We start from the raw sequence: 19,253 nt of genomic DNA, 5'->3' as shown, positions 1-19,253 counted from the left end.
TAAGCTAGATCTCCTGATCTTAACAACAGCCACATACAGTATATGTTTATATATGTTATTAAGCTAATGAGTTTTGGTCAGGAGACCCTACGCAGTTCCGGATATTGGGGTCCGTATTCGGATTATGAAATCTAGATGCATCTTATCAGCCGCAGAGTAGCAGGCTCCCTTAGACAAGTGCTGGTTGCATTGCTGTGATAGCAGCACTCAGAAAAGGAATAAGTCTCACCACACCAGGGGTAAAACTATTTGCCTATCTGTTGATAACACATTCTAAAAATAAAATTCTCCAAAGATTTCTAAAAAATATAGCCTTGCTCTTCTGTTATAACGCCAAATCACATTATACTTATCTGGATGTCTCATTTACCACACTTTCAGAAGCTTCTCAGTCCTGATATGTGCAAATTATCCTATACATGTGATTCTCAGGAAGAACTTACTTTGCTTAAACAATATCTCACAGAAATCCTTAGAGTACACAATTGCTTTCACATGGGATTTTTATTGTGCCAGTTTATAGATTTGTGCTAATGTTGGAATTTTTTATAACCTTGGACACAGTTAGAATTACGGGCCAGTACCCACTATTGTCATCATACCAATGGACTGGATCAAAAGTTTAAGAATTTAATTAGCAAATAACCTAAAAATAAACTACATTAGTTAAAAAAACTAGTTTTCTCCGTACATTGAGTACACTTTTTGATGTTCTTTAATAAATTTGCTTTGTACCTGCAGGAATTAAAACAAGATATCTCTAGCTTCCGCTATGAAGTGCTCGACCTTCTAGGGAACAGGAAGCCTCCGAGGAGAAGCTATTCCACCAGCAGCACAGAGGTGTCCCAAAAAGAAGAAGGGCCAGAAGAAAGACCCAAGGCAAAAAGTGTGTCCTTCAATGTAGCCAACAAAAAAAAAGACTTCAACGTCTCAGCTCTCTTTAAAACAATGTCTGGAATTGAGATCATGGAAGAGGCTCCCAAAAGTAATGGAATTAATAAGCGTTCCTTTATTCGAAACGGCAACAAACTCCAGAGGCTTTCAAGCTCCAAGAAGGAGTCCTTTAAAAGACTGGGCTTACTTTTTTCCAAGATGAATGGACACGTGCCAGAGCCTGCTAGTGAAGCAGTATACACCATCTCTGATGGTCTCGTCCAGCCTCATTACATGTGGCAGGATGTAAAGCAAACTGATGCAGAGCCAGAGTGCTCTAATAGTGAAATTAACCTCAATGAGGTGAGTCAAGATGGGAGCATTGGTGGAATAAGTCAGGATCCTACTCCTGTTCATACCAGCTCCCTACACTGTGCTTCCGACCTCTGCTCTTCTAATGCCAAGTTGATAGACTCAACAGAGGATGTGTTTGAGTCATGGGGAGAAGCATGTGATCTGCTCATCAACAAGTGGAAAGACGGGCAGGAGGAGCAGGTCACGACAAGACTATAAGATAACTATATAGAACTGCTGTAAAATTTAGCAACTATAGATTTGTAACAATTTCCTTTTACAGAGCATTAAATAAGGTAGGAATCCCTTCCCGTTCACATAGTTGAGTGTGGAAGTCCATTAACAGCGATCTATTTTGCAATATTTTTTTACCATTTTCCTTTGCTTTTTATATCAAAGCTTTTTAAGCTGTGTCTAAGCTTTCATGTTAGTTGTTCAGCATCAGCAGGGCTTTCTGACTATTGAAGAACACTAAAGGGGAATGCAGAACATGTGTAGCAAATTGGAGCTGCACTATAATATATAACAGCTTGTCCATAGATAGATTTCTCTTGATATTTAGCCAAAATGATCTTTTCTGATGCATCATTTCAAATTTTCTATAGCGATTTCCACCAGCAGCATGTGGGTTTTGACATGTTTGCACAAAAAAAAACTGTTTGTCAAGCTGGTTACAGATATTAGTTTATTCTTAAGGGTTGTTAATCTTACAACCTTTTCTCCCAGCACTTTAGAACTAAATTCAATTACTATAAATGGAATGGGTATTGTACAACAGTGTATTTCTATGATTTATCTCTCTGCGGTATAGTGTGAACCACAAATGTAGCGTCATACATTAGAAGTAACATTGCGGGAATGTATCAGGAATCGGAGTCACAAATGTATTTCAGCTTCTATATGTAAGAAAATTCTCTAATCCTGTCCTACTTGGATCAACGTTGTTGTATTGTTGATCCATTTTTCATGGAGATCAGTGCCCACTAGCATTGTACACCTAAATTTGTTAATTTAGCTGATTGCTTGGTCTTTTATGGCTATAAATGGTTTATTATCTGAAGAACTCAGGAACAAGTTTCTATAACTTTGAAAGCACTACTACATAGTAAAGAATTATATCCAATCTACTATTACAGTAAATCAATCAGAAGAATTATTAAAGAAGCACTCCCATCAAAGTTTTTATCATCTTAATACATTGCAGTCATCATATTATATAGCATTGTGTACTTGCAATTGCTCATTTTCTCTTTCTACCCAGTTGATACTTCTGTTTTCTCTTCTCGATGTAGAAACAGGAAGTCTCTTGTCCCTGCATTTATCATCCTCCTCTTCAACTCATGACCCAGCTGCTCCTCCTCCCCCTGCCATAGACTTTTGCAGGGACTCATGACTTGTGCAGTGAAAATTGACCTCCTGTATCTACATAGAGCTTAGAAGGATTGCGCTAATCAGTTTTTAATAATGTGATGTCATAGACCTAATGGAAAACAGAAGACTTAACTGAGTAGAAGGACAAAATGAGCAATTGTAAGCACACAGTGCCATCTAATATATTTTCAATATATTAAGATGATAAAAAATTTGATGGGAGGAGTACTACTTTAAGAAGTAGTTCTAGTAGGGAAGAAACATGGCTTATGTATTGGCAACCTATCAGCTACTGTCAGCATATCTTATGGACGGAGAGAGAGCGATGATTTTTGGCCAATACATTTTTCCTGATGCAACAAGGCCAAGTTTTAACATATGGTTGAAAATTGGGAATGATTTGCAATTTTTTTTTGATGGAATCCAAATAAACTTAAGTTACAGCAGAGAATGGTTTGGTTTATAGAAGCCCTCCAATGAAGATTTTATATTTTTAATAAATCTGTGTATACTGAATGTGTATGTAATTTTATGTATATGTGTTAATTTTCTCACCTACCGACGCCTTCTTCAGTTCCGCTCCTCTTCTCAGTGGCATCACCGCTCTTCAGTCTCTCCGGCTCAATTTATGCTTTGTGTGTGAGCTGGAAGTTTCTTTTACAATGTAAGTCTATGGAGCCTTGTTCAGACTCTCTATAGGCTTACACTGTAAATGTCACAAAGTGCAGTGTGACAAGGAGAGTCTGAAGAGCGGTGATGTTACTCAGACGAGGAGCAGAACGGCACTGGATTCCGAAGAAGGCAGCGTTAGGTGAGGTTTTTAACACTGACACTACACTACATGCACATATATATACACAGATTTAGTAAAAAAATCTTCATATAAGGGCTTTTTTAAGCATGTTTAAATAATAATTTATATGAGCAGGAATGTAAAGAATTTAATAAAAAAAACATTATTTATATGTTAAATATTTAATTTAGTTATGGACTAATGGTAAAACCAAAAATATCAAAACCCCATGTTTGGTATATGAATATTTGTATTGGTTTGTCAAAAATATAATATTACCAAGCTTGACCTAATATTGATAGTATCCATTAGAGTGGAGCAAAAAGATTTGGGCTGCCATGGTCTGGCATCTACTTTGGTCCTCAATGATTGCTGGATCAGTGCAGTCTTCACTTTTTCCTTCTAGGCATTGTGGCACGACACATATAATGACATTGTAGCACGACACATATAATGATGTTGCTGGGCTTGGTATATGCCAGTGGCGCCAAGGATGCCGGCAGCAAAAGTGAAGACTGCACTGGTCCGGCTGCCATACCAGGGCAGAGCAAGTCTTTTTGCTCTACTCTAGCATCTATGCCTTATTTACTAAAACAAGAGCCTGGGTAACATGAACAAAAGTCTTCCTCAATGCCCAATTTGACAATGAGATGGAAGATTAATAATAGGAATCATTATCCAAAATCAGGCAATTAATTAAAATTACCAAGCAAGACCGTGTCCCAAGATCCAGCACCCACTCAGGGGCTTTTATACCTATTTTAGGAGTGCTAGTCAATATGACTTCTCTGTGTATTCTTGGATGGTATTTCAATACTTAGAGACTATACAAATATTCAACCAAGTTTATTCAATTAGCATCACTTTTCAATTTTTCACCATCCAATTATAATGTAAGAACCTTTGCACTAAATATATGTAATTTTACTTAATTCTTTGTGCGGCCATAGAAATATCAGAATCCGGGAGTGTGGCTCCTATTAAATTGTTTATTAACCAAGTACCATTACATTTTCAGCAAAACTCAGTCAAACAAAATCATAAAGCACAAAGATTGGTGAATTATAAACGTGTTGGGTGGTCAGGAGGGTAACATAGATACTACTGCTTACAAAGAGTACTGATACATTCAATAGGTCATAGAGCTCTTGAGGTGTCGATTGCCCGGGTTTTAACAATGGATAAGGTTGGTGTGTATAATACTGGGAATAATACTTGTTTGTTGAGTTTAATGTTGAGTAAATTAAAAAAATTGTATTTTAATAACACTATTATATCTAATATTATTCAAACCAGGTCTTGTCATTTAGAAACACTGGCACCTAAAATGTTGGCCACTAGTTATTGGCATTCATTAGTCTGGATAGGACTAAATATATAACTCAGGGTGACTGAGCATTTGCCAAAAAAATTGCAAATCTAAAGTGGCCCTCTAAGGAAAAAGCTGGGAGTTCTACTTTTGCCCTGAGGGAAATTGCCTGCCTCAATGTTCTCATTACCTGATTACAGAGATTCATTGGGGTTTTTCAGCATGGCTGCATGTCCTGAGGCTGCTATGAGGCACCTGGGAACCTGTTCAGGAAATAGCTCTCCATGCATGCATCAGCATTTTTTCCCAAAGGTTCACTTTAAGAATGTAAATAAATGGGCGAAAATTCTTAATGTTTTATTTTTACTACGCATTTCAAAGTGGGGCAGGAATGAAAAACCAGTCGTACAGGGAGTGTAAAGAGTTCCTTATGCTAGAAAAATTAAAATAAAGATGGTTCCAATGAATTGTTTGTAAAATCACGTCACTATATAAAAGATAATTTTCTGCCTGCAGCAGATCACTACAATATTCCTCATTTTATTAACATTTTTAGAGATAGCATGTGAATCCTCTCCGAAAGATCTACTGAGTGGATGTCACATATTCAGAGCATTGCAATTATTACAGCTCAAGTAGCTAATAGGATAAATTGACTTAAATAGTTAAGTTTTTATCATGTCATTTCAGGTAACTCTCCAAAATTAGCTGTCAGATGTGGGTGCATGAGGAATACCACTATTTCTGGCTATTACATGACTTGTGTATCCTTCACTTCCTACTAGTTTTCCCTTATGTAGGTTCTAATTTTCAGTTCTCTCTGAGCTGATGGATGGAGACTAGCTGCAATGTTGTCTCCCATACACAGCACACAAAGACAGGAAGTCTTGCTTTTCTTTCTCTCTGTACCACACAGACAGAAGCAGTAAAAACATGGATAACATTACACAGCCGTTCTGACCTGTGTTGCTGTTAATCCAGCACTGCAGTGATGTAAAACAGTAGCTTGAAGCTGTAGCAGTATCGCTGCTCCTCCTCCTCTGTGCTCGCAGTCTGTCATGCTTTGACCAAAACAGATTTGAGCTGGAGGTTTTTTTTTCAGAGTGGATAGTGAATTAAAGGGAACCTGACAGTTTGTTTGCAGTGATTGCCACTGGCATTATGTATTAGACAGATATGTTGGACTCTGAAATGCTGCAGGGAGAAGTCACCAGGGACCCACTTGTCTGACTATTATCCAGCAGATTTTAAAGGTACTTTGTCAGCACAGAATGACTGTTCAAACCAGGTACAGGTGCCCGGTGCTCCATGGCAGGGCCAATCATTTAAATACACCTTCCCACCTTCATGCTTTGACTATCTCCACTTTTCTCTGGCTCTAGGAAGCCAGAGCTGTCAATCGAATAAAGGGGTGGTGGAGATAGAGGGACAACAAGTAGGTGGGAAGGTGTATATAAAGGATTGGCCTCGCCATGATGCACTAAGCGTCAGAACTTGGTTTGAACAGTCATTTTGTGCTGACAGTCCCTTTAAACTAAGTTTTTTTCTAAACGCCACAGCATTTCAGAGTGAAACATATATGGCTGAAATTATACAGCCGGTGTTTGATACATGCTGCCTGTGGTTTGGGCAGTACTTATCACCTGTCAGGTTCCTTTTAAGAGAACAGGTGAGGTTGAAGTGGCTCATAAGTGGAAATAGAAGCATATTTCTCCAATAAGATATATTAGAAAGTTTCTTATATTTGCTTATACTATTGATTTATGCAAAGATTGTTGAAATAACAGTAACCATTTAAGGGTATTGTCCCACACTGCTGCTCTTCATTATTACCCCAAAACTTGTGCATTCATTTATTCTACAGGGTGACAGGGCATCACAGCACACTACCCCCAAAGCATTTTTTACATACGGCATATATACTCCTATCAATTCCCTATATTCACACACACATTTCTCATATGCAGATTGAGAAATCACACATCAATTTTCCATCATTATAATAAATAACTAAAATTTTGCTCAAGATTATTGTCCTTTAGGCAATTAATGTAATAAATATATTAGCATACTTTAAGTTCAAAGTTCATACTTTAGTTCACGAATATTCTATGTACAGCAGGTACATATAAGATGCCATCACATATAGGGCTCATACATCTGCATGTCTATGTAACATACACCTTAGCAGGCAAGGAAATGTTTTTATGTTAAACACTACTTATATAAAGTCACATTAGTGTTACACAACTGGACAAAATTGTTGGTGCCCTTCTGGTAAAATAAGAAAAACAAGCAATGGTCACTTAAATAGCTTGAAACTGAAAAAAAAAAGTTTTTTTTTTTTTTTTATTTAACCTGACAGAATATCCACTAATGAAAATCAGAGCTTGTTTGTGAATTGTGATTCAACAGAAAAATAAAAAAATACTAATGAAAATTGTTTGGACAAAGATGATGGTACCCCAAGAAACGATTGAAAATATTTTGACAATAGGGACATGAGAAATTAAGGTGGGCCCTGTAATTAGCATAACAGATGTTTACACACTTGTAACCAACCTGCCTTTTTAAAAGGGTGAAAAGTAGTCACTGTGCTGTTTGCTATCATGGTGTGTACCACGCTGAACATTGAGCAAAGAAAGCTAAGAAGAGAGTAGTCTTGGGAGATTAGATAGAAAATTATAGACAGACATGTTAAAAGGTAAAGCTATAAGACCATCATCTCCAAATAGCTTGATGTTCCTGTTACTACAGTTTCACATATTCTGAAGAATTAAGGTCCATGAGACTGTAACCGAACTCCCTAGACGTGGCCACAAGAGGAAAATTGATGACAAATTGAAGAGACGGATAATACAAAAGGTAACCAAAGAGCCCAGAACAACTTCCAAAGAGTTTAGAGGTGAATTCCCAACTCAAGGTACATCAGTGTCAGATAGCACCTTGCGTTGCTGTCTTGGCCAAAAGTGGACTTCATGGAAGATGGTTGAGGGGGAAACCACTGTTGAAAACAAATCATAAAAAGCAAGACTGGAATTTGCAAAAGTGCATATTGACAAACCACAAAGCTTCTGGGAGAATGTCCTTTGGACAGATGAGAGAAATCTGGAGCTTTTTGGCAAGTCACATCAACTCTATAATCATAGGCACAAAAATGAAGCATAGAAAGAAAAGAACATTTTACCTATTGTGAAACATGGAGGAGGCTCAGTTTTGTTTTGGGGCTTCTTTGCTGCATCTGGCAATCGGTGTCTTGAATCTGTGCAGGGTACAATGAAATCTTAAGACTGTCAAGGCATTCTGAAGCAACAGGATAATGACCCAAAACACAGCTAAAAACATCCAGGACTGGCTAACAGGAAAGTATTGGATTATTCTGGAGTGACTTCTATGAGTCCTGATCTAAATCCTGTTGAACATCTGTGGAAGAAGCTGATGCATGCAGTCTGCAGAAGGTACCTTCACACCTGAGACAGTGGGAGCAGTTTGCTCATGAATGGCCAAAATACTTGTGGACACATGCACACGTCTCATTGAGAGTAACAGGAATCGTTTGTTTGGAGGGATTGCCTCAAAAGGTTGTACAACAAAATATAACCTAAAAAGGTATTCTCTTCTGCAAGATCCTATCCCAATATGTAGTAGGTGTAATAATAATAATATTAGTAAATATCTCCAATTAGAAATGTAGTATAGTTCTTCTGATTCACTGTCGCTTTCCTCATGTGCAGGCATTGCTGGACCTTAGGTATCCATGGTTACGACCACTAGCAACTAGTTAACTGTCACTATATCAGTGGTTGTAACATGGATACCTAAGGTCCGGCAATGCCTGCACATGAGGAAAGAGACATCGCGAATCAGAGAAACTATACTACATTTCTAATTGGAGGTATTTGCTAATATTATTATTATTACGCCTACTACATATTGGGATAGGATCTTGGAGATGGGAATACCCCTTTAAGGGTAACATTTTTGTCCAGTCCATTTTCATTAGTTGATTCTTTTTAATTTTCTGTTGAACCAAAATTTAAAAGCAAAAAAGCACTGTCTGACTGTCATTGGTTGATATTTAGTAAATTTAAATTGTAAAATACTTTTGTCAGTTTCAAGTTATTAAAGTTTCAAGCTATTTCAGTGACCATTGTGGGTTTTTCTTACTTGTTAACAGAAGGGTATCAACAATTTTGTCTACGTGTGTATATATAGTATGTTAGTAGACTTTTCTTATTCTACAGCCTTGCATAGACTTGTAGTTCAATTCTCTCAGGTACTCCGGTAACAAAAAAACAGGAATAATTCCCCAGAAAATCCCACATCTTTAGGATACAAGGCAAGGCTAAAAGGAAAGGGCAAAAGTAAAGATGATGGAAATGTGTGTGTGCCGGGAGGAAGACATAGGCAGATAGAGAGGAAGAAACAGAAATAGACCTAAAAATACTGATATTAATTGTCAAGTTTTGTTAATTACATACAAAATACATATTAGCAATAAGTAGTAGACAGATGGGAATATGACTACATGATCACGCTATGCAGATTCGGTTTGTAGCCTGTAACTATGGTGACACATATGCCTACATAGGGCCTGTACACAAAAAGTAAAACAGGATATTTTTAACCAAGACTATTTGCAAGCTGCTCAATTTATAAAAATGTTGTGGTATAGGAGCAAAAAAAAAATAGTTGCAAGTATGTATACAGCCTTTGAAGTGGTTTTCCCCTTTCATCCCTTTGTTAAGAAAACATGTTTGCTATGATAAAAATAGTAAAATCAGCCGGTGCCCTCCGCTTGTAGCGCAGTGTCTCAGCCGCTGTTTCGGTGAGTGTGTACAGGCTGCAACAGTAACATAGTATCGACAGAGCTGCAGCCTATCACTGAGCTCAACGGCTTGTGCTGTCTACATCGGCAAAGCTGCTAAGATCAGTGATAGGCTGCAGCTCTGTTCACGTGACACCACTGCTGCAGCCTGTACGCAATCACCGAAACAGCGGCGAAGACACAGCGCTGGACTGGGGAGGGTTCCCGTGGTTTTGCTATTTTTATCACAGCAAGTACAAATTTTTTACAAACATATGAAAGGGGAAAACTTTTTTAATTCTACACTAAACAGACATATCCCTAAAAAATAAATGTATAAATATATACACTGCTCAAAAAAAAGAGCACATTAAAATCCCACATCCTAGATATCACTGAATGAAATATTCCAGTTGCAAATCTTTATTCATTACATAGTGGAATGCGTTGAGAACAATAAAACATAAAAATGATCAATGTAAATCAAAATTAATATCACATGGAGGTCTGGATTTGGAATGATACTCCAAATCAAAGTAGAAAATCAAATTACAGGCTGATCCTACTTCAGTGGAAATGCCTCAAGACAAGGAAATGATGCTCAGTAGTGTGTGTGGCCTCCACGTGACTGTATGACCTCCCTACAATGCCTGGGCATGCTCCTGATGAGGCGGCAGATGTTCTCCTGAGGGATCTGCTCCCAGACCAGTATTAAAAGAATCAGTCAACTCCTGAACAGTCTGTGGTGCATCGTGGCAATTGTGGATGAACGAGACATGATGTCCCAGATGTGCTCGATTGGATTCAGGTCTGGGGAACGGGCGTGCCAGTCCAAAGCATCAATGCCTTCATCATGCAGAAACTGCTGACACACTTCAGCCACATGAGGTCTGGCATTGTCCTGCATAAGGAGGAACCCAGGGCTCACTGCACCTGCATATGGTCTCACAATGGGTCTCAGGATCTCATCCCTGTACCTAATGGCAGACAGGGTACCTCTGGCTAGCACATGGAGGACTGTGTGGCCCTCCAAAGTAATGTATTACTGACCCACTGCCAAACCTGTCATGCTGGAGGATGTTGCAGGCAGCTGAACGTTCTCCACGGCATCTCCAGACTCTGTCACGTCTGTCACATGTGCTCAGTGTGAACCTGCTTTCATCTGTGAAGAGCACAGGGTGCCAATGTCGAATCTGCCAATCTTGGTGTTCTCTGGCAAATTCCAATTGTCCTACACGGTGTTGGGCTGTAAGCGCAACACCCACTTTTGGACGTCGGGCCCTCATACCAGACTCATGAAGTCTGTTTCTGACAGTTTGAGCAGACACATGGATGTTAGTATAGGAAAAAAGCAAGAAAAAAGGCTGAAAAGGAGCGCTTCTGAAGAGGGAGGAGGAGGAAGAAAAACCAAACAAAAGAATTACACTAAATAGATATCTTGAATGTGGACAACTTTGTTACAACTCAAATCAGCCTGCTGCTACCAGGTCCGGACATCCTAATCAGATGCCGTATAGTAAGACAGCTGAAAAAACAAACAAAAAAAAAAGGTAGGTCCACATGGGGAGTTGAAGGATTGAAGCTCCACTTACTTTGTACAGGGGAGAAAGACTCCCATTCCCCCTTCTTCCAGGTCAGCCTTTCCTCCTTGCACACTGAGCAATGCAGTGAAAGTTAAACCATATACTGGAGTGATTGAAAATCCAGCCAAAAAATTAGCAGAAATACTTCAATAGATAAAAATACTTTTACAACTCAATGACAAATAAACAAACAGAGCGAAATCTATCAGTTTCAGGTTTGCCCTTCATCTTCAACTCCCCTACTACCCGTGTAGACCTACCATGCTCGTCGACTGGCAATCCTTTTTTTTTTTCCAACTCTCTCACATGGATGTTAGTTGCCTTCTGGAGGTCATTTTGCACGGCTCTTGCACTGCTCCTCCTTGCACAAAGAAGAAGGTTGCAGTCCTGCTGCTGGGTTGTTGCCCTCCTACAGCCCCCTCCATGTCTCCTGGTATCTGCTCCATGCTCTGGACACTGTGCTGACAGACACATCTACCCTTCTCGCCACAACTCGCATTGATGTGCCATCCTGGATGAGCTGCACTACCTGAGCAACTTCTGTGGGTTGTACTGTAGACACCACCTCATGCTACTGTACCTCTAGGGGTAAGAGCAATGACAAAATGCAAAAGTGACCAAAACAACAGCCAAAAAGGATGAGTACAGATAAATGTTCTGTGGTCACCACCTGCAGAACTGCTCCTTTATAGGGGGGTGTCTTGCTAATTGCCTATCATTTCTACCGGTTGTCTGTTCCATTTGCAGGAGAAATTGATTCAAAATCAGTGCTGCTTCATAAGTGGACAGCTTAATTTCACAGAAGTGTGATTGACATGGAGTTAAACTGTGTTATTTAAGTGTTCCCTTTATTATTTTGAGCAGTGTATTTTCACTAATCAATCCATGAGGGAGTTAGTTTCAGCTTCTCCATCTCACTGATTGCTATAAGGGTTACCTACATAATGCCGATTCAGTATTTGGTCAGTATTTTAGATCAGTTTTTGTAAGTCAAAACCAGGAGTGGGTGAAAAATTCAGAAGTGGTGATGTGTTTCTATTATACTTTTCCTCTGATTGTGGCTTCCAAAAACTGATGTAAAATACTGACTACATACTGAATGTGTGAACATGGCCTATTAAAGCATCTCATCTTTGCCTTAACATTGAAACATGGAGTCAATTAACAAAATCATTGCAGAAAAGGCTGAATAAAAACCAAAAAAAAGTATTGAGTAGCTGCAGAAATCTACAGAAGTATAGGCATCTGATACAGTAACTTGGGGGGAATGAGTTTTCATTTGTAATGTACAAACTATAGGAAAGATGGAGAATAATATTTTATTAGTTAAACAGCTGGAAATGCTCCCCAAAATTTAGATTTATGCCAGAGGTTTGGTGACCAAATCAGATTGAATCGCAGTTTATTTAAACTTTATTTTAAGAGAACCGGTCTACAAAAAAAATAAAATTCACATTAACTGGCAAAGAGCAACACTGTGGCTTCAGCCCGCGTTCACTGGATAAGTGGTCCTGGACCCTACCAATCATGTCATGGGATAATGCAGCGATATACCGTAACGTTATATGTTGAAAATATTACCTTATGTTGCCCTATCGGCAGAGTCCACCTGGAGTTCCTTAGGTCCATGATATATTTATTTAGAACCTGTGGACATGCACTTTTAATTAGCTTTCAGTAGGATCACTGTGCACACAGGACATATTATTAGCAATATATAATAGGTTGTGAACCCATTTACTAGAAATAGACCTTTGTGGCAAATGTGGCTAATATGTAGTCATCTTTTACTGGATCTTTCAGGTCTTGTTGTATTAGGAACCCATTGCTTTGTCAGAGCATGTGCACATCGGAAGATCCTCCAGTACGCAAAGTAGTCCGCTCTGACCAATAGGCAGGAATCGGTAAGTGAGAATGTGCCTTTCTGTGAAAAGTAGCTAAGACTGTTGAAAAGAAAGAATGTAGGGGGGCAATTTTAATAGCACTAAACATTTTTTTTTTAAACTCTGAGGCCAGTTTTACATGATATAATATGGCCACACAACAACCCTATGCTGTGTTGTGGCTATTTAATGACTGCAAAATTTAGGCTGCATCTATGGGTCACGTGGAGTTTGTTAGTTGAGAAGATTGAACGATGAGCTGTAACATTATTTTTTAATGCACTTATGAAACAATATGACTTATGATCTGGTAAAATTAAATGTGCAAATACAGACTGTGCTGAGGCATAAGTCTGGAGCATTCAGATATTTAATTAATGCCGAATTCACACATCTGTACCCAAACTGTGATGCATGAACATACCACGGGTCTCCTTCCCCAAACATAACTGCCTCATATATGCCTATGAGGCTGTTGAGTTTGGCCCGGAAGACCAGAGGCCATGGACCAATGACACATGGATGTGTGAATGCAGTGCAACAGGGTTTTTGTTTTTTCCCCCCTTAACTTTGCATGTTTTTTTTATTTAATATGAAAGAAAACCTATAGTTTTCTGTCTGCGGACATAAAATGAGCTTAGCAGATTAATATATAGTTTAAGTAACTTATTTTATGTATGTACAATTCACTCTCTTCTGAGTCCTGTTCAGTGACTGATAATTTCTCTGTGTGCACACTTAAGGTCCCCATAAACATTAAACTAATGTTGGCCAACACCATGTATGGAAGCCCCCAACAATTTCTCAGGGGGAGATATCAATCCGACATGCCAGATTTTGCACTCTCAATCCTTTTGTTTTCTTGGAGATAAGCTGTCGCCCAAACATATCTGGTGGAGGCTTGCTTATAGAAAACACAGGAGCATACGGCTGAACAAGCTCTCTAATGTATGAAAGCCGGGCAAGATATCTGCCTGTCGAATAATCGTTCGACCGACAGCCATCTCATGTGAACTGTGGGCATTACACATGAATGTCTAAACTTCTATTACTACTGAACTTTGACACTCAGACTAAGCAGAGATTTAACGAAATAAAATACAAATCTTAAAGCAGCATTTCAAATGCGACACTGCACTTATTTCGACCTGAGTAGTATCTAATAGCAGCTATGATCATAATCATAAAACTGATATCTCTTCAAACTGCAGAATCTCAATGTAATTTACGTAATGCAATTTCAGCCTTTCTTCTCCCTGCCTCCTGCTTGTGATAGGCTTCTCAGTTTCAGCTTTTAAAAATAGTAGATCATACTAGTTTATGCACACAGCACTTATAGTGTAGACAGCGTGAGTCGGAAGTTTATAACTGCAGATAATTATTGTATGGACTTTATTACTTATACAAGAGAAATTATATCTTCAGCTGAATATGGGCAATACATAAGAACAAGGAGTTTAAAGCTGAGTAAAGAGCAGAAGCACTTGGAGCAGCCAGGAGCGATGTTATAAGTGATGTCATCCTGTAGTTTCCAGGAAGTCCGAGCCAAACTTCCCATCTAAACAGGAAAACTTGAATAGAGATAAGACTATCCAGCCGTTCATAATGTAGGGATTCAAACTGTATGGACGCAACTGAACTGGGATGAAGGAGATTACGCATTAAAATATTGCATATGAGTTTGCATTATATGTGAAAAAAAATAGCTGAAGTGGTACTTTACATGTCTATCATGATTCTAGATCTTAAAGTCCCATTTACCAGCTCAAATCACACCTCTGATTGGTGCACTAAAAACATGAAAAGATGTGTGTTCTCAATGTGATAAACATCCACGCACCTGGGAGCAGCTGTGTGATACTTAGACAAACAGATTAATTATAAGTGCTACCTCCTTGCACATAAAATAAGATAATGAAATGTTGTCAGTAACACATTAGAAAAAGATCACACCCACTAATATGCAGACTGAATGGCGATTACATCCTGGAAGTAACTGGTAGATTAAAAAAAAAAAAAAAAAAAAAATCATTCAGCACCGGTTAGAGCATTTATGTTTGTGGTTATTGTCACTATTCAATGGGGTACAATAGGGCATTTGGAAATATTTTAGGTGCAAAAGCTGGGAAATTTTCCTAAATGTGTATGTGCCCCTAGACTATTAGTTGATTCTGTTTTTGCTCTTTTGGCATGTCTGACTTCTGTCTGCAGCACATTTAATAAATCCAGTCAGTCTTTGATTGTGATGCAAAATTCATGTGGTCCATGAATTCACCTGGACCATTTAGACTATTCAAAAGGTATATACTATCTGCAGGATATCTTGCAAAAATGCAAGTCTTTATTCCTCCAACATGTCAATAAAGTGTGACATTTAGACCTATGCGGGGGTTTTTATTCAACATGCCAAAATAGCACCCCTAACTACTTTTTTCAATACAACTGTATTCAAAAACATACTATGAACTGCAAGGTATATGATGCTTTTGTTACTGGAATTTTACAGCAGACGTCTACACCTACATATTCAACATATAGGAGCATATGTTCAGTGGCACACACACTTCAAATGTAAGTGATGCAATGTAAACTCGGATTCTAAATCAGTGTAAAACAGAATATACTGTATATTTGCAATAGTATCACATCCATACAGTCTTTTATATACATTTTGCATTTATTTTTTATTTACAAATTGTCATTTTTCATCCTCAATATATATATATTTTTTTTGCAAATTATCCAATTGGAAGAAATCTTAATTCATATAACCTAGTAATTGTACAATTGCAACACAATTACATGATGGAATTAATATTCTGGCAAGTGTAAATATTTCCAAGAACAAAACTATGTGACTCAAAGGTGTTTGTTTCATAAATGCTTAAGGGCCTTTAGCAAAAGGGAACTGTAGCAAGGATCTCTTCTCCACATACCCTACAATAAAAGCAAACAAAAGGTGTTGGAAATCAATAATGTGATCCAGAACAGATGTGAGTGACAAAATAGTACTACATTCTTCTGTGCCAGTTCATTAGGGGTAAAGTTGTTTGCTCCTGAGCCTCATGATTAGGGATGAGGAGACTAGTGGAAGGTTGAGTTCTGGCACTGGACCAAACTTTAATTCAAAGTTCATTTCGGGTACCAGAACTGTACCCGAATTTCAACCAGAATCCGTACCGAATTGAAAATCAATGGTGACCCGAACTTTGGAGTTGGAAAAGCTCTGTCTCTGAACTGTTAAACGGACTTCCAAAAGTCAGTGTTCGGAGTTCAGCACGGCACAAACTCTGAACTTTACAGTTCGGGTTCGCTCATCTCTACTGCTGATCTGAATGGGCACAATTCATTATTGCATTTGCACCTATTTTTTGTCTACTTTTACTGCTGTTTTTTGTATTGCTACAAATTTTTATTTTCAGTTGTGCCTATTTAAGTCTAATTTTCTACTTGTCCGTTTTTTTCTCTGTTCACCATTGTAGGTCTGGCTTTTGTAATTCAGATGTTTGCAGATATTTATTATTTATTTATTTTTTTACAAAAGTTGGTCCTTTTTTGTGCAAACGTACTCCAGTCCCCTAACTGGAGTGATATTTTTGGACACCAAACTTTTTTGCTTCATTATTAAAGTTGCGTGCAACATTTTAACAAATCATGCAACTTGTTAGTTTAAAAAAGGTGAAAAACTAAAATAAAGAGAGATTTTGTGCAAAATTCATGAATCCGAGAGAATAATTTTGAAGAATTTATTTTAAAAAAATGCAAGAGAGCAATAGGGTCTTATCAAAGTAAATAATTGGTACAGAAGTATTAGAACTGCTCACCTGATAGGGTTGTGTGTGACAACACCTATAAAGCTTGAAATCCAGATGCAGCAGTTTCCTGGGGATATGTCAGAAATAGATGCTGGGAAATTAAATTATTCTGCACTCTCAGTAGTCATGACAAACTGGTAGTAAGGATAAAAATGTAGGTTTATTGTCTATGCGTTTCAGAATCCACCGACTCCTTCCTCAGGAAAACCATACATCATGTATGGTTGTCCTGAGAAAGGAGTCGGACTCTGAAACGCATAGACAATAAACCTACATTATCATCCTTACTACCGGTTTGTCATGACTACAGAGAGCGCAGAATAACTTCCTTTCCCTGCATCTATTTTGAAGAATTTAACATTAAAACCACAAAAAAAAATAAAAAAAGACAAAAGAAAATTAAAAAAATGCAAATGTTAAATTGGGCCCAATGTTTGCTTCTGATGGAACTGCAAAAGATCCATCAATTATCAAGTAATCATGCTGGCAGTCAGTTGTAAAATGAAGTGAAATTCAGGGGTTTTACAGAATCAGTAGAAAATGGGTGATGTCAAAAAACAAAAATTAGATTACAATCAATTTGTCTACCAATTCTGGGTACTGTGATACTTTAAGGAGAAGGGATAAAGCTGTTTACGTCTTCAAGCAAATCGCTGTATTGGATGAATTCTGTACGTTTTATGCAAAAAAAAACAGGATTGGATATTATGGCTAATGACAGCTTGGCCAACTATGGTGCAAAAGTAGTTTGCGAGACCCTGCTGTACTGTACCCTTCATAGACTGTCTTATTCCCAGTCTGCTCATTACTGTGTATATAGCATGCATTTTAAATGAAAAGAATGAGAAAGGAAAGCACATTCCCTATTATTGCACCCACCTCCCCCAAGTGTTGTATGTACGGTACAAGTATGAAGCGTCGTAACATACAGACTTCATATGGAGTACTGCAGCCTTCTGTATTAATGTCAGTCAGTTATTGTGACTTGTCTAGAGAGCTTTGATCATTGTATGTTCAATGCAGCACTGTGCAAAATAGTAGCCGCAAAGCCTTTTGCCCAAACCCATTCATTTATTTAACGCAATAGGAAATCTGAAGATGTGCATGGGTGATGCCAGAAAATAATATCTCTGGGAATTTAAGAAATCTATTTAAGTATAAACATACATATAACATACATGTATTTGTGTAATATAATGGTTTTATTTTTTACATTTTTTTTATAGAATGGCAGCAATATGCACCAAAATGGCATCTTGCCTGCACTTAAGAGATCCAAGCAATGATTTAAAGTGGATTCTTAATTCTTTCCGTCCTGAGGAAGTGATAGGAGAGATAAATTTTATTATGCCTTGCCAATTCTTCAGCACAGACGGGTAACAGAACATTCTGAATGTCCATTTAAAATACGCAAAATAGAATTCACTTAAGAGTGCACCTTGGATTATACACCACAGAACAAATATCTATTCCTGCAGATACTTTGTACATAAAATGTATTTATTTCCATGTATTTTGTAATTTACTTGTACACTGAATACAAAATAAATGCTTATCTTTTTTTCAAAAATGTATGCTTACGGAAATTAAGATTTTTATTCTTTCATACAGTATGTAACATTGTTGCCAATAAACATTTATAAGTACTGCCTGTTCTGTAGAAACAATGGTTTTATTAATAACTAGTAACTATTGGCTTATGAACAAATTACTGTTAAATGTCAGTGTTATTTACAACTAATTTTCAGTTTCATTATGCAGCCAAATCACCTACAAGCCACAACTGTAAGGCGACCTATCAGCAGTATTTCACACCGGAAACTATTTATGTGCATGTAGCTCTTGTCAAGACAAATCCAGCAATATCTTTATATGGTCATTGCGTTCCTCCATTACTGAGAAATTAGCATTTTAATTGATATGTAAATGAGACTAAAAATCTAAAACCTGTCACTCCAGCTCTATTTTATGCCACCTCCTGCATAAAAGGGAAAATGTCAGTAGGATTTCATCCCTCAAACTATTTATATCATTCCAGCTCTATTTCCCACCTATTGCTGCATCCTCTTGTTTGACTGATTGCCTCAATGCTGTGTGACTTCAGACAAAGGAGCAATAATTCAAGCTTGAGTTGGTGGTGCTGGGCGGGGAACAGAGCTGGAGTGACAGAGGCTTCAGATCTACCATAGTTCTTCAGTCTCATTTGCACAAATTCAAATGCAGATTTCTCTATAACAGAAGAACAGACTGGCCATGTAAAAGGTATTGCTAGACTAGTCTTTGAAACAAATATATGCACACATAGTTTGGAGGATGAAATTCTGCCATGAGTCCCTTTAATGCAGGACTCGTTTCACAACGATAAGCTGTATCCCTTCATTATCCCTTTTGGATAACACTCTGCAACCTTCGATAAAGTAACCCGAACTGCAATGTAGGAGAAAACTGCAGCGATATGTTGCCCA

The 19,253-nt window shown here is 37.9% G+C and overlaps 1 protein-coding gene across 3 annotated transcripts in view; it reads left to right on the top strand.

The window, feature by feature from the left end:
- The window catches only part of TRPC5 (transient receptor potential cation channel subfamily C member 5), a 538,378-nt gene extending 521,455 nt beyond the window's left edge, over positions 1 to 16,923 (top strand). For 2 of the 3 annotated variants that reach the window (XM_073641140.1, XM_073641139.1), the window contains 2 exons: positions 742 to 1,523; positions 12,894 to 16,923. In XM_073641140.1, the coding sequence (XP_073497241.1) occupies positions 742 to 1,446 (705 nt within the window). In that variant the 3' untranslated portion in view covers positions 1,447 to 1,523; positions 12,894 to 16,923. The remainder of the gene's footprint in view (positions 1 to 741; positions 1,524 to 12,893) is intronic. The other variant, XM_073641141.1, reaches the window with a different exon arrangement.
- Positions 16,924 to 19,253: the final 2,330 nt, after the last annotated feature.

Source organism: Phyllobates terribilis, unplaced genomic scaffold (genome assembly GCF_046119375.1).
Source record: "Phyllobates terribilis strain yellow unplaced genomic scaffold, ASM4611937v1 Scaffold_7__3_contigs__length_470593459, whole genome shotgun sequence".
In the NCBI taxonomy this organism is placed as follows: Eukaryota; Metazoa; Chordata; class Amphibia; order Anura; family Dendrobatidae; genus Phyllobates; species Phyllobates terribilis.
The sequence above is the reverse complement of the archived record's forward strand: the minus strand, read 5'-3'. Positions and strand labels throughout refer to the sequence as shown.